Source organism: Octodon degus, unplaced genomic scaffold (assembly GCF_000260255.1).
Source record: "Octodon degus isolate 3935 unplaced genomic scaffold, OctDeg1.0 scaffold00129, whole genome shotgun sequence".
Lineage (NCBI taxonomy): Eukaryota > Metazoa > Chordata > Mammalia > Rodentia > Octodontidae > Octodon > Octodon degus.
The window spans coordinates 1,386,028-1,400,910 of record NW_004524705.1 but is presented as its reverse complement, the minus strand read 5'-3'; the positions used below and the strand labels follow the sequence as shown (position 1 = coordinate 1,400,910).

Genomic DNA, 14,883 nt, shown 5'->3' with positions numbered 1-14,883 from the left:
CCAGTCACAGATGTGTGGTACCAGGTCATGGGTATGCATTACCAGGTCACAGGTGTGTGGTACCAGGTCATGGGTGTGTGGCACTGGGTCATAGACGTGTGGTACCCTGTCACAGATATGTGGTACTGAGTGGTCATGAGTGCATGTACTAGGTCACAGGTATGTGGTACTGGGTCACTGGAGCATGGTACCCAGTCACAGGTATGTGGCACCAGGTCACAGGTGTGTGTACCCAGTCACAGGTATGTGGTATCTGGTGCCAGGTACCAGGTCATGGGAGCATGGTACCCAGTCACAGGTATGTGGTACTGGGTCACGGGAACGTGGTACCCAGTCACAGGTATGTGGTACCAGGTCCTGGGTGTGTATTACCGGGTCACAGGTATGTGGTACCGGGTCACGGGAACGTGGTACTAGATCACAGGGTGCAGTACCGGACCATGGGTGTATGGCACTGGAGTAGTCCACAACTGGTTTCCAGCTGGTGTGATGTCAGGAGGTGGGTGTGGCCTGGCAGGGTCTAGCTCCCTCCCACCCCTTGATCTCTCTCTGCGTCCTGCTGCCATCCCTGTCATGAGCAACCCTGCCCTGCCGTGTCCCTCTGTCATGGCGCCCTTCCCTGGAACCAGGCAACTACGGACAGAAACCTCTACACTCTGTAAGCCAAAGTAAACCTTTCCTCCTTCAACCTCTCTTGGTCAGGCACTGAGTTCCAGTGAAGAGAAAGTAACCAACACAACAGTGAACAGCGACTGGCTCCCTATTGCATTTGTGAAGTCTTATTTCCCTGGGCTGGAACCCCAAACTCTTTGGGCTCTTCACTCAAGAGGGTCCACCCCTGTGACGGTTGTCACAGAAACTGTCAGGCCTGCACTGACTCAGGGCACTAAAAACAAACAGGAAAGAGATTTAGCAAATGCCACAGCAGTCACGTGACAAGCCAGGGTGGTCCAGCTTGTCAACTTTGGTCCCTTAAACGCAAGTGGCCTCCAAGAGCTGAGAGCCCTAAGCACCAATGGGCCCAAGCTGACAACAGCCCAACCACCCTTGCCATTGTCTTGGAGACAAGGACAATGACAACAGCTTCCACCAAGTGACTGAGGCCACAAAAATGGCTTGGAAAGCCACACACTTTATGTCCTGCTGAGTGCTCCACATGAAGCTTGCAAAGGACAGCAAAGCACACCTTTCCATTTCTCCCTGGTTATCAGGGTGAATTTGTTTCCACAACTGCGTAATTTTCTCTCCTGACTGAAATGACTGGCTTGAGGGGAATTTCAGAATAGCTGTTCCTTGGATACTCCTATCTGGGTGTTGGGGGCACACGTAAGGACCCTACCTTCTGCTCTGACTGCCCCCCCCAATTGCAGGACCTCTGTTGTCTTCCCTAATGAGTTACAGGACCACTTCAAAACTGCCATGACCATATGTAAGACAACATATACATTTATATTATTAACAGTAATGGTGGCATTCCATGCTGCTGGACCTTATTTTAGAGTAAAGCTCCCCAGTGGTGGGACCCCCTGAGCCCATTTCTAGGGCTACTCCACGCCCCTGGTAAGGACCTAGAGCTAGGCACATGGCAGGGTTCCTGGGTGTGGGTCTGCCTTATGGGGTGAAGCGGGATGAAGGGGGGATCCCTCAGGCCTGTCCAGCATGGCCCCTCCCCACTTGCCTTTCACCCTGAGTCCTTCTCAAACATCACTGCTTCTGATTCATTGCATGCCAACACAATGAGGTTTGGGGCTGAGGAGGTAGATGCCAGACCCAGTCCCACACTGCTCTGTCTAGCCCCTGGCCCAGTGCTCACCTCCGGGCTGCCGGTAGCGCAGATGCCGGGGAGTCGAGGGGGACCTGCACGGGGACAGCTCTGTGGCGTCCACCGCCGCCGGGGTGCTCTCCATGCCTGCTCGCTCTGCAGGTGTTGACTCCAAGGCAGCTGCCGGGAAACAGAAGGACTTTACAACCAGCCCGGATGGAGGGCAGCTCGTCAGTGCCGTGCACGGAGACAAGAGCATGCCTTACAGGCGATGCATGTTCCTGGCAGCCTCCACCTTTAAAAGGTTTTCCCAGGAATCCAGGAACATGCTAAGGACACAGATCTCCAGCCATGATCCGACGGCCCACAGACCTCGGCTGACCCTGGCCGGTGCCTACTGTTGAAAGCTGCAGGAGTCTGTAGAGGGTTTCCTGGCTGCAAGGCGCCAGGACCTTCCTGGGGTGGAGAAAAGGGACCTTTTCAAATTATGAACCAGATCACGATCAAAATCAGGACTGGGTGACCTCTTTGCCCGGGCTGGCCACTGAAGCAGCCAAAGGGCTCTGCTGTCGCCTCACTCAGGGAGCCCTAGCGAGGAGGCTGTGCTGGCTGCACAGGTGCACCCACCCGGTGTGGCTAGGGACACCTGTGCTACCCCAAATCAAAGTCACACTTCAGACACATCAACGGCTGCCCAGGCCTCGGGACCCACAGGGCGGCACCACCAACTTCCTCCAGCCTCCTGGAGCCCGGGAGCTGGAGCCATGGGCAGTGGGAAGCAGTGCGCCAGGACATGGCCAGACAGACAGACCCCAGCCTGGGGCCACAGAGCCAGGCAGCCACTGCCCCCTTCCCTGGCTGCAGACTGGGCACAAGTGTAAGCTCTTCCAAGGAACAGTCATGCCAACGCAGGTACATGCCCGGCAACTCTTCATTTCATCTCCCTGGTGCTTGTCACCCATTCCACAGATTAAGGCTGAGTGTCAGCTCTGTTCTCGGGACAGAGCTGTGGCCACCCCAGCTGCCCTACTGCCGTCCAAGATCTCCCTGGCAAACGTGCCAGGATCCCAAATGACTTCCCACAGAGCCACTTGGACACTCACATGCGATTCACGCCTTAGAAACAGGGCCACAATTTTCAGTTTTTCAAAGGGGCCGGGGACAGGAAATGGTTGGACTCTTTCCTTGAATGACATAATTACAGTAAAGCTGGCAGAGGGGCAGATGCAGACGAAAGCATCCGTGCTCAGCTGTTCCTTTCATTATGATGGAAATAGCTCAAGCGCAGCAGCACTGGCGGCATCTGCCGTGTAGGAGCGGGCGGAATAGAAATGCCGTGCGGTGGGGCAAGGCAAAGGGGGGTCTGTGGTCAGCGATATGTGCAGCCCAAAAGCACTCCCAGAGCCCTGGACCAGACCCCAGTGCCCCGGAGGCTGAAGAGCAAGGACAGCACTGTGGGCAGCAGAGCCCCACGAGTGAGCCCTGGCAGCGCGACGGGGAGCTCCTCCTGGTTCAGTCCCTGCGGGCTCCAAACCAAGCCCGCAGAACAGGTGACACAGGTGACAGTGAAAGGGACAGGTCCCTCCTCCCAGGGCAGGCAATTCTCAGCTCGGAGCAGAGCCACACGGGCAGCAAGATGTGCAGCAGGGTCTGGGGCACTGCTCGGGCGAGGGGCTCTCCTTCGAGCCTGGCAGTGGCTGGCTGTTCATGGAGAAGCCATCTTGGTGTGGCACCTGAGTCAGGGTGCGGTGGTGGCCGGAAGAGCAGCTGGGGGAAGAAGGAAGGTGGGGCCTTATGTGTCCACCAAGAGATGAAGGGACAAAGAAAGTGTGGTGACAACACACCAGGGAACACCATTCTGCCACAAAGAAGGACAGACTGGAGCCCTCTGTAGGGACTGGATGCACTGTGAGACCGTCATGCTGTGTGACACAACTCAGACAGACACTTACATGTCGTGATGTTTATATGAGAAGTCCAAAGTATCAATAAAGGGCAAATTAAAAGATGGATAATAGAAACAGGGAGATGGATGTTGGGCAGAAGGAAAGAAGATAGACGCAGAGGAGGAGGGAGCGGACATGCAAGGGACGGAGCTGTGTTCTGAGCACGCACCAGCTCCCCCTGAGGAACGTGGTCACCATGAGCTGCACATGTGGGCTAATAAAGATTCAAATTTGGGGGGCACTGGGAAGATAGCTCAGTGGTCTAAGCACCTGTCTGGCAAGTATAAGGACCAGGGTTCAATCCCCAGTACTGTCTGCCAAGCCATGCCAGCCACCAAAACTGGGCATGGTAGGGAGGCTGAGATAGGAGGATCACTACGAGTCCGAGCTGTGTAGTGGAACCCTGCACTAACTAATTAATTAATTAATTAATTAAAACAATTTGTATTGTTTTAAAGAAGAAGGTAGGGTCTGCCTGGCAATAGGAGTGAGGGCACTAGGGGACGCCGTGGGAGCCAGCACGGGTGGGGGTTCGGCGGGGAGGAGGTGAAGCTGTGCTGCTCTCCCCTAAAGCATCTGCTGCCTTGCTCGTTCTGAAGGCTATTTCCCACTTCCCTTCAGACCATCTGCAGCTCTCTTGCCAAGAAATACTGCAAGTCCAGCTTTACAGCACCACGAGAAGACTGAGCCGCTGCCCATGAGTATTCACAAAGCATATTCTGAAACTCTGTGTGGGCAGCAGTGAGGGATCCCAGGTCATCCCCTGAACAGTTCCCCGAGGGGAGAGGCAGAAAGGACGGGAGAGGCTGGGGCCGGACCTGCACCGAGCCTGCCACTGCTAGCGTGGTGCAAAGCCTTGCAAACGTCTTTCACTCGAGACGGATCAGCACCTGCTTTTCCTCTGCCAAGTGGGATTATCCAGACAAGACAGCAGGGGTAGCAAAGGAGCACTCCTGGCCCCCCCACACACACACACCCCACAGGTGTGCAAAGACATGCATGCACACATGCATGCACACACACACACACACAAGCACACTATGCACTGAACTTCCAGATGGGTACAAGCCATTACAACTTCTCTAAAGCTCTTCACGATCAATGCTGTCCACATTTGAATGTAGAATAAAAAGAGACAATCAAGTCTGTCTCCCTGCATTTTGCCTGCTTAGAAAAGCGCCCAAGGACCACCACAATCGCAGCCCGAAGTCAAAGCTTTCCACCCACAGGGTTTCTCTGTCCAGGATCGACAGCAAAAAGGAAGCGTCACAAGCCAGTCTACCGCCAGCCTTCAGCAGGGCACTCACTCTGCTCACCTCCATCCTTCCAAGAAGTGCACAGGACTCCTGGGTCGCTGCTCGCTCACCATGCCCCACTGTCACCCAACATCACCTTTCCCCAGCTGTGCCAGGCGCCTCTGTGAATAACCACCTCGAAGACAGGAACTGAAAACATTCAGAGGAACCGGACGCCAGGGATGGAAAGGGCGATACTGTAAGACGCAGAGTGCCAGGCTGGGGCACTCAGTAGGCACAGCCAGGGTCAGGGTGGGAAGGAGCACCAGGGGGTGCCGGGCTGCAGCTGCCCAGGAGGCCCAGGGAGCAGAGGAATGGCCTTTCAAGCACAGGTTGTCTCCAGGGGTGTCACCAAGTGTCACAGACTCCCCCACCGTATTGGCACCGCCAGGTGGAGGAGCCTGGCATTACCCCTGGCCCGAAATGTCACAATCATACAAGCATCTGTGACCTATGAGCAATTTGCATAAACTCGCTCCGGAAGCTGCGAGTAACATTAGCTTGCTCACTCTATAACAGATCTGCTGAGAAGCAAAGGCACCAGGCCTTCAGCATTAGCTGCTTCCATGATGCTCTCAGGCTCCCGGTGATGAGCTGCCAGAGGCGTCTAACATCTGTCGTTGTGCCTACGCTCATCTCTGTGCACTGTGGTTTGGCCTCACAGCTACTGTGCTGTGAACTCGGTACCTCCTGCAACTGTGTGCGGCAGGGCCAGGTCACAGAAGGCCAGAGGCCACCCCATGGAGGAGGCTCCCTACAGAGGACGGACAGTTCCTCCCTCCTCCTCTCCTAGCACAGCCAGAAGGGCCTTCCTGGATGGTGGCAGCTTGGCCTTGGACTTTGCAGCTGTGAGAAACAAATTTCTACCCATCGTGAATGACCCTGTCTAAAGATCCGACCTCAGAGGCACAGAACAGACAGGCACTCTGGACCTAACTTTTGCCCAGCTGCCGCTCCACTGCGAAGCCCACTCCTCCCTTCTGGGTCCTGGATGCCAGCTCAGGCAGGACTCACGGCAGGTACTGGGCCTTCACTGTGCATGCTGGGATTGGGCCTTGAAGGCCAGAGCCAAGGGAAGGTGGCCACCAAAGCTGGGCCACTGGTGCACAACAAAGCACAGGTGATGTCCACCCTGGGAGCACTGGCTCACCTGGGGACCTGTGGAACTGTCACATCTGTTCCAGGTGTGCTCCAGAGAGACCAGATTGTGATTTCCTATTAAGAAAAAAGGTTCTGGTACCTCTAGTCTGTAGCCAAAATAAAATGCAACTCTTGAAGAATTATTAAAAAAAGAAAGATCCAGAAGCCAGGGAGATGACTCACAAGAGCCTGAGTTCAATCCCTGGTTCCACCAAAAAAAAAAGAAAGATGCTCCCCTAAAGCCCATGAAGATAGTCACTATAAAACAAGGAAACCTCTGACAGTAACATGCAGTGGTGAGCTGTGTGCAGCTCATGGGTGTGCAAAATGGTACAGCCACCGCGCAAAACAGCGCAGAGGCTCCTCCCAAAATTAAAAGGGGAATGCTTGCAGCCCAGCAGTCTCGCTGGTGGGTGTGCGCCTTTCCTGCTGCAGTCACACTGCGGAAGATACTACGTGAGCGCGTGTGTACACACATACACACACACACAAATCAAGATCTCCAACAGACACACACTTGTGCTCCCTGCACAAAAGCCAAGAGGTGCAAGAAAAGGCGGTCTAGCCAGATGATGGAGCACTATCCATCCTTTAGAAAGAAGGCAGCCTATCACATGCTACAGTGTGGATGAACCTTGAAGACATCGTGCTAAGTGTAATAACCAAGCCAGCAAAGGAAAAACACTGCATGATTCCTCTCCTAGTGGGTCCTTAGAGTAGGCAGACTCTTAGAAACAGAAAGCAGGATGCTGGGTGCTGAGGCTGGAGAGCTGCTGCAAATGTACTTCAGGAAGACAGTGTGATCATAACTTAGACGTCATGAAGAGAGGGAGGAGGAGAAGGAGGAGGAGGAAGAGGAGGAAGAGAAGGAGGAGGCATGGTGAGAAAGGAAACTCTTAAGGAGTACTGTGGTTTTCAGCTACAAGACTGTGCCAGGATCCACCCATGGGACTCCCACAGCATCCGCATGGTACAAAGGCTGTGCCCACAGGAGCAGTGCCACTTGTGGCTCCCTGGAGTGGCAGCTGCCTCCAAGGCTGTGGGAGACCACCAAACTGAACTGTCCTGAGAAATGAAGCCCCTGACCTCCATCTTTCACTGTCCCCTCCTCAACCCTATTCCCAGAGAAGCCAAGGTGTCTCAGTGCAGCACATGGGGAAACGGCCCCCTTCACCACTGATGGCTGGAACGGGGACTCAAGCAGAAGCCTGCGAGATTCCAGGGCTAAGATATGAGGTGACAGCTCAGCTGAGGACTTGGAACTCAGAAAGAATTACGCCTTCCTGGCAGTGAGGCTGTCAGCCTGGCACACATCAAGCTAATTGGAGGCCTTGATGCCTGGTACAAACTGCAGTTTCTCCTTGCAGTCCATGCCTGTGAAGTTTCTTTTCCCTAGCACTCTGCCTTCACCTGCACCCACCACCCTGTTTGATACCGATCAGAGCTCCTCAACTGCAGAATGTTCTCTCTGTCTTTCTTGTGCATCCATGAGTCCTATTGCCAGGAAGGAGACCCGCCCCTCCTGCAAGGGTTTCGGGTCAGGACCACCATGCACCCTCCACTCCCATTCCCACTGGGAGAAGCTGCCTGCCCCACAACCCCTCACAGCCCTTCCTGACACTTCCCGCTGTGACCACCCGGTTTCTCAGCTCTCAGAGCACCAAGGGCCAACACTGTGTTGCTTGGTTTTAAAGCTCACCTAAACCAAGAGACAGGAGGATGCAGGCCAACCAAGGATGCCTCTTCTGCCCCTCCAGGCTGGGCCCTGAGTCTACACCTCCCTGAGCCCAACCGGGCCAGAACGGGACAGGAGGACAGGCCGTGACCTCTCTTGAGCTCGCTGTTTACGGACCTTATCCTCCTCCCTCTTCTTCCTCGGCTAACTTCTCACTGTGGCAGATTTCCTGGTTGAGGCAGCCTCTACGGAACATGGCAGCCGCTCCAGTTCAGTCTCCATGAGGACCATCCCTTGGGAAGAGCTTTTAAATGACTGGAGCAAGGAGCAAATCGGTCCTCCTTGCCACGCGGGCCTATCTGAGTTATTGCTTGGTTTTTTATGTCATCAGTACAAACACTGCCGGGCACGGGGGTACACACCCGGAGAATGGGGCATGGGGGTGCACAACTGGAGCATGGGGCGTGGGAGTGCACACCCAGAGTCCCAGCACTTGGGAGGCTGAGGCAGGAGGAAAACAGCAAATCTGAGGCCATCCTGGGCCACACAGTGAGTTTGAGGCCAGCCTGAACTATGGTGGAACTCCATCTCCAACAAATAAAAACAATAAAGAAATGTATGGTGCCACCTTGGCTCACAAATTTAATCCTCACTATGATTCTGGTCACAAACCAAACTGGCTGAGGAAGGTCAGGTGGTCCTCCGCAGGCCCATCTCGTGTTCCCTGTTCTACTTCACTCATTCATCCCACAGAAATGCACTGTGTGCAGGCCCTGGCAGGGTGCTGAGGATGCACAGGGCAGGATGACAGCTGGCAGCTGGCCTCCTGCAGCTGAGGCCCCTGGCGGACGAGGGAGCAGAGCTGAGCAAGTGCAAATGCCCTGCAGCAGGAGGGCCAAGAAGAATCCTCAATCTGCAGCTGGGACAAGGGCCAGGCTGGCGCAGAGCCAGGGAGAGGTGGCACTGCCTTGGCCCTGGCCAGCCGCCTGGCACCACAGCTGCCGCGCACCCACTGCCTTGGGCAGCTGTGCACTCACCCTGCTGTGGCGGCGGGGACTTGGCAGGGCTGTGCACAGCGGGTGGGCTACCGGACACTGAGACAGTGGTCAGGTCCAGCAGGCAGGTCCTGGAGCTGGCAGGTGAGCTGAGGGACAGCTTCCTGGTGGGCACAGGCGATGCCGTCCTGGACGCTGTGGGCGGTGGTGAGGAGAACTTGCGGCTCAGCCTGGGGGAGCGCCTGTCAGTGGGGGGCTCTGCACGCCCAGTGCTGCAGGCGAAGAATAGTTCCAGGGACCTGGGGGCGTGGGCGGAAGGTGACCTCCAGGCCAAGCACAGAGCTCTGGGCTGGAGAACCCAAACGATTTCAAGGCATGCCCACAACCTGCCGAGGATCTCAGGGGTGTGAGAGTCCAAGGGGTGCAGCTGGTGGGAAACTCAACTATGGGAGGGGAGGGAAGGAATGGAGGGAGGTGTTGGAAGGACAGAAAGGAGGGTGAGGAAGGGAGGAGGGGAAGAAGAGGGCAGGGGAAGGGAGGGGCAGGGAAAGCTCGAGGCCTGCATCCAAGGATTCTGTCAGAACAGCCGGGAGCCCCTCCCACTGCGCAGGTCCCCCCACCCCACCCCACAGCCGGGGTCCTCTCCAGGCCTGCCTACCTGACGGGGATGGAGGTGAAGGGCCGCCGGTAGATGTCGGCCAGCTTGGCCAGCACCACTGTGGCTGAGGTGAAGAGGCGGTAGGTGTGCAGGAAAGTGTTGAGGAAGTCGATGCTCAGGAAGCGCAGGTCGGTGAGGCGCTCCAGCAGGCGCTCCACGCTGGCACAGCGGATCTGCGGCACCTTGCAGGAGTTGAGGGTCTTGCTGAAGCAGATGTCCACGTCGTCCTTGTGCAGCCGGGCATCAGACCTGTGCAGGGTGGTGTGAGCCCAAGCCACGGGGGTGAGGGCTGGGACAGTCTGGCCTTGCAAGCCTAGAAGCCAGGGCTTACTGTGGGGCCAAGGCCGTGCTTTCATTTCTCCATGCGGGTCCCTCCTCACTAGTTCAGTTATATTTTACTAAGAAAATGAAATCAAAAGCCCGCTTTACAAGGGGAAAAGCATTTTTTTTTTTATTATCTCTTTTTGAGACAGGGCCTCACTATGTTGCCCACACTGACCTCTAACGCAGGCAATCTTCCTGCCTCAGCCCCAAGTGCTGGAATTGCAGGGATGCAACACACGATAAGGTGGTGAAGGTGATTTTTAGGGCTGAAAGCAGAATATCACAAGTGTGCACCAAAAGTACTGGAGACGCCCTACATCGCGGAAGAGAGATGTCACTACTGCTGCCGCAATGCTAATGCGGTCTAATGCGTTGATATATGTGCCTTCTGGAATCGGCCCTCTGACGTAGCAGCGCTACCATTTTCCTTTATGTGGCTTATGCACATTCGGTCTTAGCATGTTTCCCTCCTACACTTTCCTGCGGCTGAGTTTCTACGCCTTTCCTAAGGTCTTGAGTTGGGTGTCCTAATTTGTGGGTCCAGTTCTTCTGGACTTACTGATGTGCGGACGTTTTCTGAGTGTAATTTCATCCCCGAAGTTGGCATGATGTGCTGTGTCTGCATTGTTTTCAATAACCTGCACTGCTAAAAATGTCTTCCTTAAAACAAAACAAACCAGCATGAGATGAAACATGCCCTGCTAAGGGATCTGCCCTCACCCTGCACCACCCGGCCCTTCTGCAGGCTCCCGAGCCACAAGGTCTGGCAGCCTCAGCTTCCCTCAAAAGATCCCGTGTCCCTGCTTCTGCAGCTGTACAGCAGGGACTCATGAGGGCCTGAATTTCAACACTGTTCCCAAGGAGATGCCGTGGGCAAGCAACCGCTGAGCACAAGCCACAGAGCCGGAGCCAGGGGCTTCGCGTAACCTCTCCTACGGAACCCTTGCAGCTCCACTAGGGCTTACAATTATATATTTACTTCCTTTCCCCTAGAAAGCACTCAGGAGCTTTCTCGGTTTGCTCTAGGAAACTTGCAGCTCCAGCGAACTCATGCGGCAGCGACCTCCACCCTGCAACCCACAGGGCATCTTCAGTGACCAGCCAGGCCCACGGAGTCACCCGGGGCGGCCTCTTGGCTTCACATTATTGATCTCGAAAACACACAAGGGCAAGCATGAGATGCCTGCAAGTGGTTGGCTGTGCCTTCCCTTGCTGTGTGTGAGCCCACTAATAGATTTTTCTGGTTCTTAATTTTCTCATTAATCAAAAGGCCTGAGCAACTCTAGGAGTCATCGATTGGTCCCAAATATGACTGACTGAACAATGGCTCTTTCCCTACTGCTTTCCACCCAGTATTTCTATTTTCTAAGAAAGCTGAGGCCAGATAGCATGGAAAGAAGCATGGAGCTCAGGTGCCACACATAGGGCACCGTCACCCCGCAAGGCTCACAGCGGCGCATTCCATCAGTCTTGAGCTTGCAGCTCTTAACTACGGTATAACAGGTTTATTCAAAGCACCAGGGGAAAGAAAATATGTTGCAGCCAGTATTAGATTAAGTTCTGTCCTTCAAAATTATGACTTCATTTTCATTTTGAGAAAAGAAATCAAATATTATGAAATTACTTAATTTTCTTTTATTACACCGAGCAGGATCTTACTTGATTTCCTAAGGGGCTCTCAATTCTAGGCAGCATGTGTCACGGAGGCTTCCCGTGATCTCAGCAGCGCTTTCTACAAGCACACAGGAAGCAGTCACGAGGGCTCAGCACCAGGTCATCTGTGGCATTTGGGCCGTTTCTAAGGGAAAGCAGGGCTTCCGGGCCCTCAGCGCGGTGCGCGGGCAACAAGCCCCAGGGGATTACAGCAGGACACCTTGTTTTTCTGTTTCGCTAAGAAATGTCTGTTTCTTTTTCCCCCTGGCATGGAGAACGGGACACACACCAAGTGCGGTGTAGCCTCATGGTGCAGACGGAAATCCTCCTGGCCTAAGACACAAGCTCCTGTCATGTTCTTCGGGACTGTGTGATTTTCAAAGTTGGCAAAATGTGTGCAAAGTGGGTGGATAAACGGCCACCCCAGGACTTTATGGCCTGACCCAAGCTGGCTCACACACTGCCACCCTGAGCCAGTTGGACTTCAAGCTGGCGTGAAACTCATGTACATCATGCTGGAAAGGTTAAAAGAAGAATCCTACAGTAAAAATGGCCACGGTAATTCAACCCACTGATGTGAATTCAGAAATCAAGCCACAATTTAGACCACTCAGTGTAACACCCGCACTTGTTCTGAACCTTACCATCATATGTTTTAAGTATTCCCTCTCTTAAGGACACTAAATTAAAAATCTAGACAATTAACTACAAGGGAGTCTTTGCCCTAGAGTTTAAAAATGGGCCTCCCGGAAGTATTCTAAAACATGACTAATAATTTAAAATACTATCATTCTCCTACACATCACAATTTTCCACCCCAATGTTGGCAATAATACTGTGTCATCCTTCATTGGATATGATCATTGAAAACCCTGCACCAGGGCCACTGGGGCCAGGCTCTCTGTCGTGTCCACCCTGCACAAGAGGACAGGTGGCTTCATCTAGTATTCATGCTTCTGCCTGTCTCAGCACAAACAGTTCAGACCTCAAAACACTCTCAGAAGAAGGCATAAAAGACAGACATACTCTTAGTTTCCAATAGCTTCTGCTTTAAAATATCTAACAAAATTGCTTTCAAAAATGCACTATGCTCTAGAATTAAAAATGCAAATAACCCAGAATATGAAAGTAAGGAACAATTTGGTTCACTTCAGAACTCTTCCAGGACATTTCTAAACTGAAAAACAAAATAGTATGTGGCGACAGTGCATGGATACAGAGCCTGAGTTCACTGTTTGCGCTAGGCTTTACCTGGATGGCCCCAAAGCCCCGCTCAGAGGCAGGGCGTGTACGAGCTGGGCGGTTCTGGGCGTGCTGCGCTGGCCTGGTGCTGGCAGGTGGGGCCTGGCTAGAGGCAGGCCACGCGGGCAATGGCCTGGGGGACCACAGGGCTCCTCCTCGCTCTGCTTCCTGAGGCCGAGCTGGGAGGGCTCCCCTCCGCCAGGGCCCTCCTCCCCGCAGCCAGTCAGCTTTGGACAGGTCGTGGGCCGAAACCAACCAGATCTCCTCTAAGGCAAGGGTGCTGGGCACTGCATCCCGGTGACAAGAAAGAGATGGAGCTTCTCCTTTTAAACTCTAGCGACCTTAGTGCTTTCCTTGAGTTGCAGGATTTGCTCTGTTGAGACGCAAGACCTGCAAGTGGCCCCTGGGCCAAATCAGAGGCAGGCAGGGGCGAGGGCTCCATGGCCGACTTAGCTGACTGCTGTTAGCTGTGCTCAACATTTACACATTTCTCTACTGCCACGCTTGGGCAGTAGGTTCACACCCACAAGCAGGTGCCACGTAAGTCAACCATGCTGCCATCCACTTCTGTGGACACATCTGGCTGTCACACTTCAGATTTCCATACTGAACATCTTGCTAGGATTCTTTTGGAGTGAAACCACAAGGGTATGAAAAACAGCTTTACCAGGGCGCAAGTGAGCAAACGGGGACCCTGAAGCTCCATGTGGATGGCCTGACTGTGTGGCTCGCAGCCCATGAGTGATCACGTGACTGGCAAGACCTGCTCTCAGTAGGAGGCACAGCTTCGCCACAGCAGTGCTGACTCCGCAGGCTGATCTTGGTTAAAAGGAGGTGCGGCTTATCGTACTCACTTGATCATGTGCGGCACCGTGACCTTGGAGTTCTCTTCAAAGACGATGGTCATTAAGCCGTTGCACCGGATGTTGTCCACACACTGCGAAATTCAAACAGAGGCATTGAAACCCTCCTGGACTCCCAGGCTGATCACATGGTCCAAGAAATGCTTACTTTCTCACCTGTGTGTGCCACACACGCACGCACGCGCGCACACACACACACACATGCGCGCACGCGAGCACGCGCTGACCCAGCATCCATACACCAAAACTACTTGAACCACACTTCCAGTACCAGGGCCTCACTTTCCCAGAAGGTCTTCTCCGAGACTTCTGTCTGCTGTGCGCGGGGCCGCCAAGCTCTGACAGTCCCGACAGCACGTGGAGGTTTGCCCCTCTGGCTGCCCTTTGGATACGCAGAGGCTTCCGCCAGGCGCGAGAAGAAGGACTCCAACTAGAAGTGGCCTTTTCTCGGATGAGGCTCATCTGTGCGGCAGCAAGCTCCGTGCCCGCTCTCAGCGCTCCTCCTGCCAGGCCGTGCCCACACTGTACCACTTAGTCTAGCAGTTTCTATTGGCACCGCCTTGGGCTGGTGAGGGGGCAGCGTGATTTTGCCTGTTGCTGGCATCTCTCCCGTCTAAGGGCAGAACTCAAGAACATTTGCTAATTTTCTGTTTTCTTCATTTATGTCTGCATCTTATCAATTTAAATTTTTCCTCTGATTACTTTGGGTTACAGAAAAAATTACTGAACTACAAATATTCCCTTTGAACAAATACTTTTCAGCAACTTTTCAAATTCAAAGTTGCTTTCAGAGTCCAGGACACCACTCAGTGCTGCACGACTGGCACGACACAGTGCAAGGCATAGGGCCACAGGGCGGCCTCCGCGAGGCGGGTCCTGGGCCTGTCGGGTACCCCAGCATCGGACAGTGGGCGCTGTGTCAGGAGCCAGATCACTAGACGCCCTCGACCTCGCAGCCTGCCGTCAGCTGGCCCTTTTCACATTTGTCTTTCCTTTGAATTTTGCTCTCCTCACATATTATGCTGTTATTCCAACTACTGGGTATAAAGAATTCCCAACTTACAGAAATGAAGTATTTTAAAGTTGCCCTTCAAACCCTTTTCTTAAACTATGGCACATGGAAGGAATCCTGAGCTATGTTTTTATGTAAATGCCTTCGTTGCCTCACTAGGTGCTGGGTTATGTGCGGGTTTATATAGTACCTAGCCCCCAAAGGGAGGCTACAGAAAGCCTGTAAGATGAAAGTGAGCCAGGGGGAGGCCGGCGAGGAACACGTAAAGTCTAAGACGAGGCCACCACGCACACTTGAGGTTGGACACACTCACCAGAC

General features: G+C 53.9%; 1 protein-coding gene across 1 annotated transcript in view; it reads right to left on the bottom strand.

Annotated features, from left to right (window-relative positions):
• The window catches only part of Rasgrf2 (Ras protein specific guanine nucleotide releasing factor 2), a 181,240-nt gene that overhangs the window by 62,329 nt on the left and 104,028 nt on the right, over nt 1-14,883 (bottom strand). Inside the window, exons 13-16 of the mRNA XM_004640933.2 lie at nt 13,545-13,627; nt 9,472-9,720; nt 8,856-9,112; nt 1,814-1,942 (exon numbers count right to left, since the gene is read on the bottom strand). Of these exons, the coding sequence (XP_004640990.1) occupies nt 1,814-1,942; nt 8,856-9,112; nt 9,472-9,720; nt 13,545-13,627 (718 nt within the window). The remainder of the gene's footprint in view (nt 1-1,813; nt 1,943-8,855; nt 9,113-9,471; nt 9,721-13,544; nt 13,628-14,883) is intronic.